Source organism: Vulpes vulpes, chromosome 4, assembly GCF_048418805.1.
Source record: "Vulpes vulpes isolate BD-2025 chromosome 4, VulVul3, whole genome shotgun sequence".
Taxonomy (NCBI): Eukaryota; Metazoa; Chordata; class Mammalia; order Carnivora; family Canidae; genus Vulpes; species Vulpes vulpes.
The window spans coordinates 110,367,256-110,383,456 of NC_132783.1; the positions used below are offsets into that span (position 1 = coordinate 110,367,256).

A 16,201-nucleotide genomic window follows, 5' to 3' on the forward strand; every position below is an offset into this window, starting at 1 on the left:
TTAATCTTACAAAAATTTATGTCATCATAAATGAGTGAGAAATTGTGTTAGGGCAACAGAGAAACAAAAGTTTGATTGCTTGCAATGTTATAATTACGGTGGGAAAACAGAGGAGAGAATTTCGGGGATATTTGGGAGAGTCAGGGTGGTGTCCCAGTGCAAGGTATATTTGAACTTGGTCTTGACTGTTAAGTAGTTGTTTAGATGACAAGGATGGGAGAGGGAAAGAGGAATTATGCTACGACAGAGCTGCAGCATGTGTAAAGATGAAGAGTTGGCAAAGCAGAGACAGTGTGGAGGGGAAGGAGAAGTGGTCCCGTGTGGCCGCAACAGAAGCTGGGAGGCAGACTGGGAGAAAAAAAAGTCATAGGGGTAGGTTTGATCCAGATCCTGAAGGAAATGGGTGCTACAGAAGTGGAAGGAGGCTTTAAAAAAATTTTTTTTAATGGACAGGCATATGCAGTTTTTAGCACATAGAGTCTCAGGACTGAGAACAATCCGGTAGGTGCCTGAGCATATTAGTTAGTGCATCTCCCAGTAGCGCAGAGAACCTGGGTTCCTGGATAGCCTTGTTCCAGCTCTCAGAACACAGGCTGCCTAAGGGAGACTGCATTTAAGTCTTATCTATACTTGTCATGAGCTGTCTGTTGGTAGGCAAGTTACTTAATCTCTCTGTGATTCGCTGTTTTCTTGGAGAAATGGCACAGGGGTAGAGGGTGGGGGACGCCAGGGCTACAGTGAGGATAAAAACAAAGTATGCATGAAGCACAGTACGTGGCACATAGTAACCACTCACTTAACATTAGCTATGATTTTACTCGTGACTCCTCTTCTAAAGCCTAACACTTGGTAAAGTGTTCAACTAGGCTATGTGGGAGCAGTCTTTCCCTTAAAAAGAAAATCAGCCATGGGCAGAAGGAAAATTGTGTCCTGAGTCATCTTGGTTAAGAATCATCACATTAGAGCTCGCATGCAAACTTGATCCCACAGTTCAAGGAAAAATACATGAAATCTCCTATTTTCCCAGGCTGTGGCTCCCTTTGAGAACAATTTATCATCATCATTATCTTTGTAAGGGAAGAGCCTTCTTTATTAAAATAAGACTCAAAAATACACTGTGGGTTCAGGGAAATGGATCTGGAAGTAGACTAGAGTTCCAGCAGACCCACTGCTCTCTCTTCACAGCTCTGGGCCCTGATTGGGGGTGGGGGATGGTATCAGATTTCAGACAGAGGCCTCTTTGTTGCACATGGCTGCCATCAGCAGCAGAGCCCGGTGTGACAGATGAAAACTCAGGGGGAGGACCTAGGTAGGGACGTTTCCTGCAGCCTTTCATACCCATCTGCAGCCTCTCCTCAGCCTAACCCCTGCGCTTTTGCTTTAGTGGGAAACCAGTCATTTATCACCATTTTATTTCTCTTTCTGCTGTTGTGTGGGTCTTCTTTCCATACTTAAGAATCTAGCTTTGAGTCAACTAGGAAAGAGGTTAAAGACCAAGTCTGTCTGTTTTTCCGCAGGGAGGTCCCATCATGGTCTCAACTCAACAGGTGGGTGCTTAAATTTTGCTGGGGCCAGATCCACTTTCATCCATCCGTCTACAAGGGGATCTGGCTAGAAATGCTAAGGAGAAAGACCTGTCACTTAGTCATTATTATAAGTTAGAAAAATCAGAAAATTGGAAACCCTTCAGGCATCCACACACTTACTTGTTCATTCATTTAGCAAATACTTGATTGCCAGATGCCAAGTGCTGTCAGGTTCTGGGGACTAACAGGGGCCTGTTGAGAAAGGATGCAGGGAAGGCATCCCTGGGGAAATGTTGTCTAAGGGAAACCTAAAAGATGAGAAAGAACTAAGGTCAGATCATTTCAGGGCCAGAGTGGGAAAGAGCTTGGCATGTTTTTGGAAGTGAGAGGAAGCCCCCACAACTGGAGTGCTTAAGAATTGGAACAGAGGCTCCTACTAATTAGCTGGATGACTTTGGCCATACCACTTGACCGCTTTGAGCTCAGTAGACTCATCTATCAAATGGGGGTGACTTTGCCCACCCTTACCACATCCTTCAAGAATTTTTTTAAAGATTAATTGAATAAAAGTTAGAAAATAAATATTTTTAAAAAAGATTTTATTTATTTATTCATGATAGTCACACAGAGAGAGACAGAGAGGCAGAGACACAGACAGAGGGAGAAGCAGGCTCCATGCAGGGAGCCCGACGTGGGATTCGATCCCGGGTCTCCAGGATCGCGCCCCAGGCCAAAGGCAGGCGCCAAACCGCTGTACCACCCAGGGATCCCAATAAATATTTTCTAAGTGAAGAATGGTTTTATTTTTATTGTATTTTTTAAAAGATTTTATTTGTTTATTCGTGAGACACACAGAGAGAAAGGAAGAGACACAGGCAGAGAGAGGAGAAGCAGGCTCCATGCAGGGAGCCCGATGCGGGGCTCGATCCCAGGACTCCAGTATCACATCCCGGGCCAAAGGCAGACGCTCAACCACTGAGCCACCCAGGCGTCCCTGAAGCATGGTTTTAAAACTATAGCCTATTTTTTTTTACTGTTGATTTAGAGAAGAATAATTACTAATAGAACTTAGCACAAATTTGAATATCTCTTTTTCATCCAAAGAGATTTATCCTTATAATACCAGAAGCATGCTCTAATCACATAGTTTAATTTCTAACTGGGTACAAGGATAAGTAGTGAGCCCAATAATATAGTCTTGCTCCCTGTTATAAGCTGTATTCTGACCTCAGATCCCAGTTCTGCCATTTATGATTGGTCTCTTTCACCAATCTCTCTGGCCTGAGTATGAATATACTCTGTGAAGTGGGGATATTATTACTACCTAACTAATGTGCTTATGGAATGATTCCTGTAAATGCCAGACTGGCCCACCCTGAGTGAAATGGGAGCTTTTCATATTAAAAATGGGAGTGATTATTATGCCAGTGAGGCCTGACCAGATTCAAGTGTCCTCCCATTAAGTATAAGAAGGAAGAAGAGTTGCTTGTACTGGGCTGATGGTGTCTTCTTTCATAGAGAAAGTTCCAAATTGCTGACTTTTGAGGCCACAGACTCTTCAGAAGCCAGGAGGAAGGCACAGAGTCAAGTGGTTTGTTTCCTGCATGGTTAATTGGTTGTAAAATGCTACTAAAACTTACTGTTTCTGATTGAATTAAGTACCCTGGGAAATCCAGCTGTGAAGAGGCAGGCATGGGAGGTTTTCCCTGTCTGTCTTCACTGTCCGTGGACAGCCTCATGCTGGTGAATATGCCTTGCCTTCACTTTTGCTTTTGGCTGCAGACACTCTTCCCAACCTCTCCCTACCCAACACGTCAGCTGCCAAAGGCCTGGGAGAAAATCAAGCTTTACCACATCTGGATTTCAGGTGACAAGGATGCTGAGAAATAACAAAACAAAAGAAAACATGCCATTGCTTTAAAAGCAAGAACTACTTTTGTTATTTTTAAGGAGAAGAATCTCATTTAGTGGAGCCATGGGGGTTCTTCTTATAGTATAATTTTTTAAAACTCGAAGATGGACACGAAGAAGTCCCGCGCTGGCCACACAGGCAAATGAGTTGCTACTACTTTGGTTATTACAGTTTACAACAAGAGATGCAAACTTTTCTAGATTTGTTTTGTCTGGCCCTTATGTCTTCTGGAAGATTGGCAAGTTTCACACTTAGCAGTATGTATTTCCAGCTTCTCTTGAAATGAGAGTCTCTGGCAAAACTATCTTAATATACTCTACGGAGTCAGTTGGCTGGAGAATAGCCAAGGCTGTCCATTGTAGACAAGATATTTACTCTTCCATTCATATAGCTACTGGTACTATCTGTGGTTATACACACAGCCTCATTGATGCATTGATAGTTCCTACTTAGAATATATCTATATCTGTATCTTATATAGACTAATATAGATATATATGACTTAGGAGGAAGCCATAGGATGTTGCAGTTATATAGTCTAAAATTACCAGGGCTCAATAGATAGAGTATCCTTTCTTTTTTACATACCTTTTTGAGACCCTCCCTTCTGCTCCCTTCTCCACTTAATCATTGTGTCAGTAATTCCATCTTTATCTTTCTACCTTTTGTGGAGGGCATTGTCTGATATTAGCTCTCCCTGTCTTCTCTCCTCGCCACCTATCCCAGTTCCTTGTCCTATGATCTCTATCAGATGGGGCAATGGATTATATTCTATTATGGACTCCTCTTTAAGTATAGAGTTTGTAAGCAACCCAACCTTATTATCTTTCTGGGTTCAACTCTAATAAACCAGGACCCAACTATCAACTGTTTTTTAGCCACTCAAACAAATATCCTGTGACTACCTTGGATTGGGCCTGATTGGCTTGATTTAGGTCACATGTCCATCTCTAAGGCAATTACATAGTTGGAGGATGTGATATTGTGACTAACCAGACCCAGATCACAAGCACCACTCTTGTCCAGGCTTGGAATGAGTTTGTGCTGCTGAAATACAAGGACTCTTGAGTGAAGGGGAGGAAGTATTCCAAAAGGAGAATAGAAGACAGTTATGAAAAAAGGGGAAAGTGGATTCTGGGCAGTCAGCTCACAGACTTCTTCCACAACCTGTGAAAACTCTGGACCCATTCTGCAGAAACATGTGTGCAAAAATTTGGATTCAATGTTCTGGTGTTCAAGAATTCCAGTAGATTACCCATGGACTCTAGGTTAAGAATATCTGCACTAGAAGATTTCTAAGGTCTCAACCCATTCTAGTGGGTTTGTTTTATTAAGTTTTTGAGCAATTTTCATGATAAAAGCTTCTCTCGAGTTTCATTTCCAATGCTTCTGATTTAAGCTGTTAAAGAGTGACACATGGTAGGGAGGGCAAGGGGGTATGACCTGTGAGTACAAAGCACCCCCAGAAAGACTAAATTGTGTCATTGTTCGTCTACAATATTGCTTTAGTTTCATTTTCCCATCAGCATCCTCATGATATCATGATAAATAGTGCTTAATAAAGTGTCAGACTCTATTTTGCATTATGATTTTAAAATGATAAATTTCTTCTTAAATTTTTATGGACTAGAACACGCAGACTTATTGGATCATTATAATATAAACTGGAATAATTTGGAGCTCATGAGATTATTGTCAGTGCTCTGTGGGCATAATGCTCACTGGTCATTTTTATTTGGAGACTGATCCTGAGCTTTAAATCCAAATTAAGGAGTCACTTGTTTTTGTCTGAACTCAGCTTGTGTGACTTGTTGGAATGCAGTAATTTTTTTTTTCCATGAAAGCCATTGCTCAAATTAAATTTATTATCCCCAATGGTGTGTGAGCCCAGAGGATGGGAGGCAGTGCATGATGGTGCTGAGATTGGGATCAGGGAAGGTGTGTCCAGAAAAGTGAACAGACAAATGAAGTGGATTTTTGAAAGGGTGCTGATGATTTCAGCAGGTTTCAAAAACAATTTTCATCTTTAGCAAGACTATACTTTTTCTCTTGGGACACAGATTTTTAGCTGATGGCTTTTTTCTTTTATTTTTTATCTTTCTGGTAGAAAAGTGAGCTTGTTTCTTTTCTTTGAAGCAAAAAGTTGTCAAATATCAGCTTACTCTGGCAACCAGAAGCTCCTTTCTTTTCTGTGGCTTGTGCTGGAGATAAAGTAGAATGGGTGAAGAAATTTAATTTTTCTTTTTACTCAGAGGTGATTTGACATAAGTTTTTGTGTTCAGTTTCCATGACACACAATTAGATGTTTATCCTTTCTCTGCAGTTAAGTATTTCTGATGCATAACACCATCATTGTGTTTATTACATGGTATTGACATTACTGTTGAATTTTAAAATATAAATTGGATATTGATTCTCAAGGTTCAATGTCCCTAAAAATTATTTGAGTACCTTACCTCCTAACCAGGGCAAATTCCCTGATAATTCTGATGCCAGTGATCCAGAAAGTATATTTTGGTGAGCTTCCATAAGGGCAGGGAAAAAGTTGTCTCTATGCTTGTGCTTAGTCCATAGTAGGTGCTTAGTAAGTACTTACTGGATGAAAGATGGACTGAATGAATAAATGGATGACTTAAGGAAGTAGGGTGAACCAAGAAATAGCTAACCATAAAGAGCTTAATCACTGTATTTCAACAAAGTCATCAGAAGGGTATGTAGAATTTTAGAGAGAGGAGATCCATTTCATATTATTAGTTACATGTCCTTTTGTCCCTCTGGGTTACGCTTAAATGCTTTAAGAACAATGGAAAGTTTAACTTAGAGATAATATTTTGATGTCGAGATTTTTTTTAAGTAGGAAGTTGAGGACATCAATAGTGTGGAGTCTGCCCAGTTGATAGTCTTTTATGAATTATGCATACGTGAAACTAATAAATGATCTACATTTTACAAAGTGTGAGATGGATGGCTCTTAACTATTCTCATTTGAATTAACTGGCAAATCTAGAGCATAAAGACTTTGGTGAAGACACTCATCATTTTTAGTTCTTAATTTATCCATCACAGTATGGGGGCAACATTTCCTAGGTTCTATGCTGAATGATACTTACTTCAATTTTTACAACAATAAGGTTGATTCTTTTTCTTAAAGTAATCCAATTTATAGAAAATTCAGAAAATATAGGAAAAAATAGAAAGAGGAAAGAAAGAATCTTTGTGTCATGATTCAAAGTTACTGCCATTCATATTTACAGTCAATTTAAATCAGACATTCATTTTCCGTTTCTATATGCAGACATACTAGGTCTATGAGGAACAGAATGGGACTCTAAAAGTGTCTGTAGTGTCATGGAGAGTCATGTGATTACTTAACTAACTGGAGTACAAGATGTGAAGACCAATTGTGACAGGAGCTGTAATAGAGTGGAGAGAAAAAGTGGTTAATTCTAGCTGGGGTATTTGGGAAGGTTTCATGGGCTCAGGGCATGTACACTGCATCTGGAAGGGTAAGTAGAATTATGGGAAACTCAGATGGTGTGGAAGCAGGGAAGGCATTTTAGACCCAGGAAGGCAGCCTATGGTGAAAGCAGGAAGGAAACTTTATGTTCAGGGGACAGGATGTAACTCAATGTGATTGAAGCAAAGAATGCTGGGAGGCGAGAGGAGGCCAATGTGTCTGGAAAAGTAGAATCTTAACACCTATAGGAACTTTGAAAGATTCCCTGATTCATGGGTATTCAACCTTTCTTGGAAAATGCTCGAATACTCTGTCATCTTCAGAGTCCAAAAGTTTTCCTGGAAGTTTGATTTTAAATGCTTTCCTCTGTCTTATCTTTCTTCTGGAGGAAAACTCGAACCAAAGTAATTGTGATCTCAATACAACTGGTATTAAAGGGGAAGAATTGGTACATATTAAGCTCTGGAGGGAAATCTGTTGGTTGACTAAATGAATGACACTGAATGTTCATACTTTATAACATCTTGAAGAAAGAGTTGAGCATCCAGAAAAAAACCCACATGCTTCCGTTACTATGAATTTAAACTTTTTGATCTCTCTCTGACATCTATCACCTCCACGGGGGACATTAATATCGAAACCTTTTGAGTACCTAGGAGGAAAAGTGAAATTCTAACATCAGATTCTAAATGAGTCTGCTTTAAAATCTTAAACACGTAGGTTTTAAACAGAGGGGTATCAAAAGCCTTTGATTTTCAACCTGTGGCTTTCTATGTGTGAAAAAGTCACTCAAAGATAGTGACTTATGGGACTGGTATCTACATAATATATAAATAAACCCTTGAAATGATGTTCATTGACTTCTCCCAAGAGACCCAGATTATATTGGTTTTGCTTTAGCCATCATTCTCCAAATTCGGTTTGGCTCTATTACCAGACCCACTCACTGACTGGGCCTTCATTATAGTTAAAATGCATTTGAAATAGGCGAAAGTGGTCATGGGCAAAATTGAAACACATTAAAATTTGTAATTGGGAATATTCTAGTGACAATACCAGACATTTTTATGCTGACTTTTTTTTCTCATTTTGAATGAATCTGAGAGTGATACTAAGTATAGTCAGATATGGTCAATGATCTGTACTGCTATAATATAATATGTATAAATACAAAGGACTGTAGTTTAATGGATGTGGACTTTGAAGCCAAACTGTGTACATTTAAATCCAAGCTCTACCACTTGCTAGATAGGAAATCTTGGGCAAATTACCTAAGTACTATATCTCAGTATCTCAGTATCGTTGAGATGAGAATACAGTTAGTACTTCATAGGGTTGTTGTGAATTAATATATGTAAAGCACTAAGAACAGGGACTCCACAGTGTTTATTCATGTGTTTGCTATAATAACTACTAAGTTGAGGCATTGAGTGAGACTCCTCCTATCTCACTTTTTATGCTTGGCTTGTTGGAGTGCGTAATTGTTATCAAAGCAACGTTATTGCTTGCATTTGCCTCTTTTCCAGCCTTGTACTAGTGACCCAGGATCCCAATACCTGATGCCTGTTTCAAATCCTGTCCCTTGGTCTGCAGGAGTTCTGTGCTGGGTGATTCCTTGCCCATCATGCTCCTTGTAATGAAAATGGCTTAAGACGAATATGTCCTTAGTTTGTCCCCAGCCCTGAGAAGGACAAACATACACTTGAGTTTGTTCTCTGCCTTCATTCCTGCTGCAAAACAGTCTTAGGATGACTTCAAATGTCTGCCAAGGGCCAGTGTTTGTACCTGAATGCATTTTTGGCAAGAAACACTTGGCACTTGAGTAATCTTTGTGAAAGAGTATCCCTGAAGACGAACACCTTCTCTACAACACATAAGCCTTCAACTCCTTGGACGTGTCAGACTTTCTCACTTAATTTCCATTCAAACCTTGCAGCAGTAGGTATTAAGCGGCAGCACCCTTGCTCTGACTTCTCTTCCCTGTGTCAGTTCTAAAGAATTCTTTCCCTGCTGGCCAACGGTTATATGTCCCCCTCTTTCCCTTTTCACTATCCTGATGCTTTTTCCTAGCTTTCAGATTTGACATCTAGCATGAGGAGACTCATTTGTAGTGCATCCTTTTTTTAAAAGCTATTTTTAAATTCTTTCGTTTGCTGCTATTCTATCCCAACACCTTTTTTTTTTTTTTTTTGTAAATTCTTGCCACTAATTATGTCCTTCCATCAAGGCCAAACTCTGAGGTAACAAATGCTTAACAAGTTGATCATGCTCATCTCTGCAGACTGAGAACACTTTCCAGAAATGCCCAAGATCTGAGGGATCTTGGCCAGGAGAAAAAGTAAACTCCTTGAAGTCAGTGGCCCGTAATACGGGCAGCCACATGCTCTCCCCCTGGGATCCCCAAGATAGTGCCACAACTTGGGACAATTCCACCTTCCACGGTGGGGAGAGAGAAGAGAATTTGCTTCGTCTGCAAAGAGTCCCCTTCGTGATCTTATTTCTCTCTTTCCTCTTTCCTTGCCTTTCAAACAGAACTGCAGTGGTTTGAGTCAAGGCAGATGCTCTCCCAATAGTGCAGTTTAACATCAGAAAAGGAAAGGAGGTCAGCCTGGTGGTGAGAACCCTTTGCCCTTACAAAGGTTTGGCCTCCTCAGCCTGCCCTTGTGGCATCCTTGGGATTTTGGCAGACTTACGGGTATCATATTTTCACATGGATGAACTGTACTCTACAACTTCTTCTGTGTATGAGGAACCCAAAATGTTGACATTGAAAATAGAGTTTTTTCTTTCTAGCTGTTTTGACTCCCCTGTTTTCAAGGGAGATCTATTTTTCATGGCCATGACCATGGGACTCTTGTTTACCTCTCTGTGGAGGGTGACCATGGGGTAGTGATGGTGTTTCTGAAAAAGCCTCTGGAAGCTTGAGAGGTCTGGGTAGGGATAGCTGCTTTCTGGTTAAATATTTTCAATTTGGGAGAATGCTGGTACTCCTGGAAAGCCTTTCTCGGTTATATCTGGGCAGTGGATTTGGTCATGAGGGCAGGCGGTTCTGTACAGCGTTGTCAAAGCAAAGATGATGGGGCAGTCTATGGAGAGGACTCCAAAAAGGCCCTTTGATTCATGAGGCATTTCCCTCTCTACCCTCCAGTTAGTGTGTGTGGGAGCAACTTTAACTTCACACAGAAGGGACCCCACAGTATTTCCACACAGCTGTTTCCTGTGTTGGGGCTGAGTGAGTCTCCGTGTCCTGAATATCTTTGGAAAGGATCATCTGCCACATAACCATCTGTGGGTATAAGTCAGAGGAACTTTTGGGGAGCCTTAAGACTGCAAATGGGGGTTTTATGTCCTGGTTTAGGTGTGCCTTGATGTTTTTCTTTTCTAGCCTAGACATTATGAAAGCAGCAAAAACATCCAAACGTGGTTTTTTTTTCAGAATTTGGGTGGCGGAGGTAAAAACTCAACCTGCTCACCCTAGATCTATTACAGTGCTTTGCATAATATTTAATGATGTACAAGCTGTTGCCTACTGGTTGGTTTTACCACGTGTGCCCTTCAGTTCTGACTCGCTGGAGTCCTCCATGGTTTAAGCTGGTACCTCTCTTCTTCCTGTGTCTTGCTTGGCCTTTGGGTAAAGCCGCTCTAGTCATTATTGTCTCTCCTTGTTTCTTCTTTTTTCTTTTTGTAGGTCATTCAATGAAACCTACAGTTCTTGTCAGTTACATAGGTCTTTGCTCTTTTTCTTAACCTTAACATTCCAAGAGAGAATACTTTTTATATCTGAAAATCTGAACATTCTTAGTGCTGGGTAGGGAGCAGTTGCCAGAAATAAATGATGATGAAAATAATTATTCCTTTTTCTATGCTGGGTACTATTTAAACATTTCACATATGTTATTTAATTATCAGTGACCCTCTAAAGTATTTCTCCCACTTTACAGATGAGAAATTTGAGGCACAGAGAAATTATGTGATTTGTCTAAAGTCACACAATTAATTAAACAGTAGAGTTAGGATTATGATGAATGCCACATAGTGGTGCTGGGGAGAAATACTGTTATGCCCATGTTTTTTAATAAGGCCGCTAAGGTTCAGGGAACTGCAGAAGTTTACCCAGGATTATTTTATCTCCAATCCAAGCTCTTGTCCAGTATTCTCTACTGCTGTCTTTATTGTAGAACATTCTCTTTCTACTCCTTGGAAGTCCTGGATTCTGTTTAGTCGAACAGATTTACTGAAAACCCACTGGGTTCTGAATCCTGTGTTATGTGCTGAGAATACAGAGATGATTTTTATTTGTTGTTATTTTATGTCCTTGGATAGATGGATCACGTTCTGTTGGCTAAATCAATGAATTTTCCTTTTGGGGGAGCCTAGAAGTATCTTTGGTATCCAGCACTGTGCTAGTCAAATGGAAGGAGACTCAAAAAAAAAAGAAAAAAAAAAAAGGAAGGAGACTCAATGTACTGACTATGTATCAGTTGGGAAAATGTGATAAGGGTAAACCATTGAATAAACAATTTTGTTCTGCAAATGTATGTGTTCGGTTCAGCTAATGTTCAATGATGGGCTAATGTCCTACATTAGTCTGATTGATGAACCCAGACACAACTTTTAATAGAATGTCACTTTTAGTTTTATGACTGTCACTTTCCTAATTGAGGTAGCTGACTAAAAAGTTCAATAGCTCAAGTGTTGAGCACTTATTGGGTTGGCTTTTGGAAACCTAACGTTGTCTTGAAAAAAATCATACAACTAAAAATCAGGACATGTAGATTGTAGGCCTAACTATCATAACTATTGTAACTCTGTGGCTGTTATCATGTCTCCTGATCTCTCAATTTTCTCATATGCATAATTAAAAAGTTATCCTAAGTGATAGTTTAGGTCATTTATAAAGTCCTGTGATTCATGGGGAAAAAAAACTTATAAGGAGTCCTTTGACTAATACAGAGTATGGGTTTAGTTTTGACTGTAGATAAATATCTTAATTTTGTTGAGTCTTACTTTTCTTTAAATAGGTTGATAATTCCTGGCATGCCTAATTTATAGGACTTCTGTGAGCATTTAGTGAGATACTGGAGATATAAGTGCTTTGAATCATAAAACACACTGTATGAATATAACATGATATTATTCATACTGAAGGTTAACAGAAGGGTGTTGGGTTTCTTGCCTCACCTCTTCCATTCCCCAAAAAAGACTGTAGTTTGGTTCTGGTTGGGCTATTTCCTGGAGTTTCTGGAACTCCTTGGAACTCTACAGGGTCAATAGGGGCTTTGTCCTGCCTCCAGTCTGTTTCCCACGGTTGGGATAAGGCTGCCACACTCTTTCTCCTGACAACACTTTATCAAACACACCCGCCACACAAAATGTGGCAATTCATGAGACAAAAGTGAGGTTTTGAGTTACAATAACCTCTGTTTTGTTAGAAACCCCCTCGGAATCCGAGATCCTCTCCATAGGCCAGCAGACATGCATGCATCCCTGGTTTACAAATGCCTTAAAAACAGCCCGATAAATCATCCCCAAAATGTGTGTGCCACGTCTAACTCTGTCTCTCAGTGGGGATATTTTTAACTCCTACTTCTAACTCCTCTCAGTTCCTTTAAGGAAGTGTGATCCGACAGGGTCAGGCATTTGGCATCTACTTAGGGGAAACTTTGAAAGAATTCCTGAGGCTCCCCCTGGGGTAAGGCTGGCTTTCCCCAAAAGAACGGGCCCTTCAGAGCGTCTTTGCCACATAAGGGCTTGTGTGAGGCCCCAGGCACCCGTTGATGCCGTCTCTTCCCTGCGACAGATGGTCAAGCCTTCAATTTCAGCAAGCAATCCACTGTCGAGAGGGTGGGCAGGACATTCTGCCAACAGGCCAAGTGACAGGGCAGCTTAGGGTAACAGGGATCCGGTGTGTGCCCAGCATAGCTTTTGTGCTAACGATGGGCTGGTGACAGGCACCTCGCCCCTGCTCATCGTTAAGGCAGAAGATCCCCTGCTCCCTTGATTCTGTTTCTATCTGGCAGAGCTAGCGTCCTGTTTGCTTGTCTTTCAAAATCCATTTTGGCACCAGATGGCTCCCCTCATGGTGGCTAGCAGTTGTCTGACTTGAAGATGCCAGAGGGTGTGCTGACAGCTCCTTCTAACACAGCCTGAATCTGGCTGTCGGGTCTGGGCTCAAATGTCTTAGACACATACCCGTGGCAGTATTATCAACCCTGGGGAACCAGGGGTGGGGGACACTGGAGAGGAATGGCAATGATGTGTCCCTCCACAGTACTTCTGCTACTGGTATGGAAATAATAATGCTAATAATTATTCTTATTTGTAAAGTTACTCTTATTTACACTTACTAGTGTGAATGCCATTGTGGTGTAGTGACTACTGATGGTACAGGTGATACTAATATCCGTACTGTACTACTTCTATTATTACTGAAATTACTGTAGCATAATCGTTAAAAGAGTACATGCTCTGGCCAAATTTGAGTTCTGGACTCAGAGTTACTAATCATTGGGCAAGTTTTTTAACTTCTCTGAACCTTAGTTTCTCCATTCATAAAATGGCATTAATAGCAGAGGTTATTTAGGGGGATTAAATGGGGAAAATGTATTTGAAGTTCTTAGTATGTAATACATGGAAACCATTATTACTCCTGCCACCGTTGCCATGCTTACCAGGTGCCAGACGTTCTTGCAACTCATGTTTACAACTGTCTTACAAAGAAGGGACTGTCACTATACCCAGTTTACAGATAAAGGAAGTGCAGTGCAGAAAAGTTGAGCTATGTATCCAAAAACATACAAGCAGTACCTGTCAGAGTTGGGATATGAACCCCATTCTGGGTACTTCTAAAGGCTATGGCTTTTCCTCCACACCACCACACTGGTTGTCACTGTCAGTTAGTGGCATTCAGTCCTCTCATGGGGCTTGGCGTGGCTTTTAAAAATGCCCTTCCAAGGAGCTGTGCCTGAAAGAAGCAGCTAGTTTTCACATTTCAGATGTCTTTGACCCGAACCCAAGAAGATGGCTGCCTCACTATCCTTGAGTTTCACCACCTTAGCTTCTGAAAGCCTCGTGCTATCACATAGCCACTCAGCGCTGGCCTTCTGAGAGCTCAGAGGAAAGGACAGTGTGGAGGCACTTGGGGTTGTGACTCCTCCCTCAAGTCTCCATCCCTTCCCAAGTCTTCCTATGGAAAAGGGACAGGAGTCAGGACCAATTGATGGCCCCAGGGAATGACAGTGCCATTCCTCGTACTAGGGAAGGGGTGCCAAAGCCAGATTCCATTTTTACAAATTTGGCCTTCAGTGATGTTCCACAAGTCATTTATCTTGTACAAAAGGTTGACAAACTTTGGGCTCTGTGGAGAGAAACTGGAAGTAGGAACAGATGATTATTCAGAGGCCTGCTTTTATTGATGGGTGGTTGAATGGTGCATGATGTTGAAAGAGTCATTTCAGGAAGATGTTGACATTTTAACATGTTCTTTCAGTTGAAAAAGTTATTGTTGCTCTTCAAAGAGCTACTCCTACACCATATTCTCCTGAGGGACAGAGAGGAGAGAGATTCTTTTGGGACCTCTCTCAGTTCGTTATTCGGAAACTGGTTCAGTTCAGTGCCACTCTGTTCTGTGTTCTTGTTTCTGAAGACCCCTGTGTTATTTCCTTAATAGACTTTGTGCTCAGAGCTAAACTGAGGCATCGTGGTGTGATAGTTCTTCACAAGTTATGTGTATCAAGGTGGGAATTTTATACTCTAGCGTAGACTTGAAGTGGGAGAAAGGTGAAGAAAAGAAATCCCTACAAGAATTTAACTGACTGACATTTTAATGCATTCTGATGTTTTTGGAAAATATTTGTGCCTGACATCCATCAGCCTAAAAGTAAAAGAGAATGGAGAACTTAGGATGGCTTTTAAAATGCTTCTTTCTTCAAACATGGGCCAATGGAGAACATGTAGATCGTCAACATAAATGTCCTAATAGCACTCTTTTGATAACTGCTGTCCTCCTGGTATAGACTTTAACAACTACAACCTAAGAAATAATTCAGGGGGTGCCTGGGTGGCTCAGATGGTCAAGCATCCGTCTCTTGGTTTCAGCTCATGTCATGGTCTCAGGGTCATGAGGTTGAGCCCCATGTGTGGCTCCGTGCTCAGCAAAGAGTCTGCTTGAGACTCTCCCTCCTCTGCGCCTCCCCCTGGCTTGTGCATTCATGCACTCTCTCTCTCTCTCTCAAATAAATAATAAAGAAATAACTCAGAAAGTTATAAGGTGACCATCTAATTTATCATCCGTGACAGGACACTTTGAGAGTTAAAGAGGGTACTATTAATACTTACGACACAGTGTAAGCTGGGATTGTTCCTGGCAAATTGGGACTTTTGGTCACCAAAACTCATGGATTGCACTCTAGAACCAATTCAGGGATCAAGGTGGTGGTGAGGTTCTTATTCAATCACAGATAGGCTCTGTAAGAAAAACATACAGGAAATCTTTGAGAACTCAAAGGACTTTAGTCAGTATGTGAATCTTATCTGCTTCTTGTGGGTACTGCTAATTAAGGTATTTTATTTGGAGATGCTAAAATAAAAGTGTTTACCATCTCCTTATATTCATCCAGCGTGCATTTTGCTGGTTCATCGTCTGTGAATTTACAGGGCTTAAATTACATGTTGTTGGGAACCGTGAGTAATTCTCAGGCAATTATACCCAATTGGAATCTATCTTAAATTATGGTGAAGACCTTCCCTCTGTCTGAGTAAAAATACTTCCTTGGGGGCTTAATTCTTTTGTGAGATCTATTGGCTTTACTGAAGGTGTTTCCTTCATAGAGAAAGTCCAGCTTGGATGCAAAACAAAGGCTAAAGCTTTAAACAAAATACTGGCTCTAACACCATCCTAAATATTTCAGAAAATACTTGGAGAATAGAATGCACAACCCAAATGCAACTTACTACCTTTTTCTTCCCTTCTTCTGTCTCAGGACTGAAATATTAACTGTGATAATTTGTTTCTTCACAGGTTCTTCTTGAAATTTTTCCTCAAATGTAACCAAAATTGCCTAAAGAATGCAGGAAACCCACGTGACATGCGGAGATTCCAGGTGGGTTTGTCTTCTCTTTCTTAAATCTCAATAATGCATGAATATCAGAAGAGGGTAAAAAAGTCTTAGGCAGAAGAAGATACAGAGTCTATTTATTTCCCCAGAGGTGATGAGCAGGTGAGGCTCCTGGTCCCCCGGGTATCTGCACTCTAGGAGTTGTTTTTATTAGGGAAGAGTTGCAACTGAAGCACTTGTGGTCACTGGT

General features: G+C 40.9%; 1 protein-coding gene across 8 annotated transcripts in view; it reads left to right on the top strand.

The window, feature by feature from the left end:
• The window catches only part of EBF1 (EBF transcription factor 1), a 384,911-nt gene that overhangs the window by 229,578 nt on the left and 139,132 nt on the right, over nucleotides 1-16,201 (top strand). For all 8 annotated transcript variants that reach the window (XM_072756735.1, XM_026007793.2, XM_072756737.1 and 5 more), the window contains exon 7: nucleotides 15,915-15,996. In XM_072756735.1, coding sequence (XP_072612836.1) covers nucleotides 15,915-15,996 — 82 coding nt within the window. The remainder of the gene's footprint in view (nucleotides 1-15,914; nucleotides 15,997-16,201) is intronic.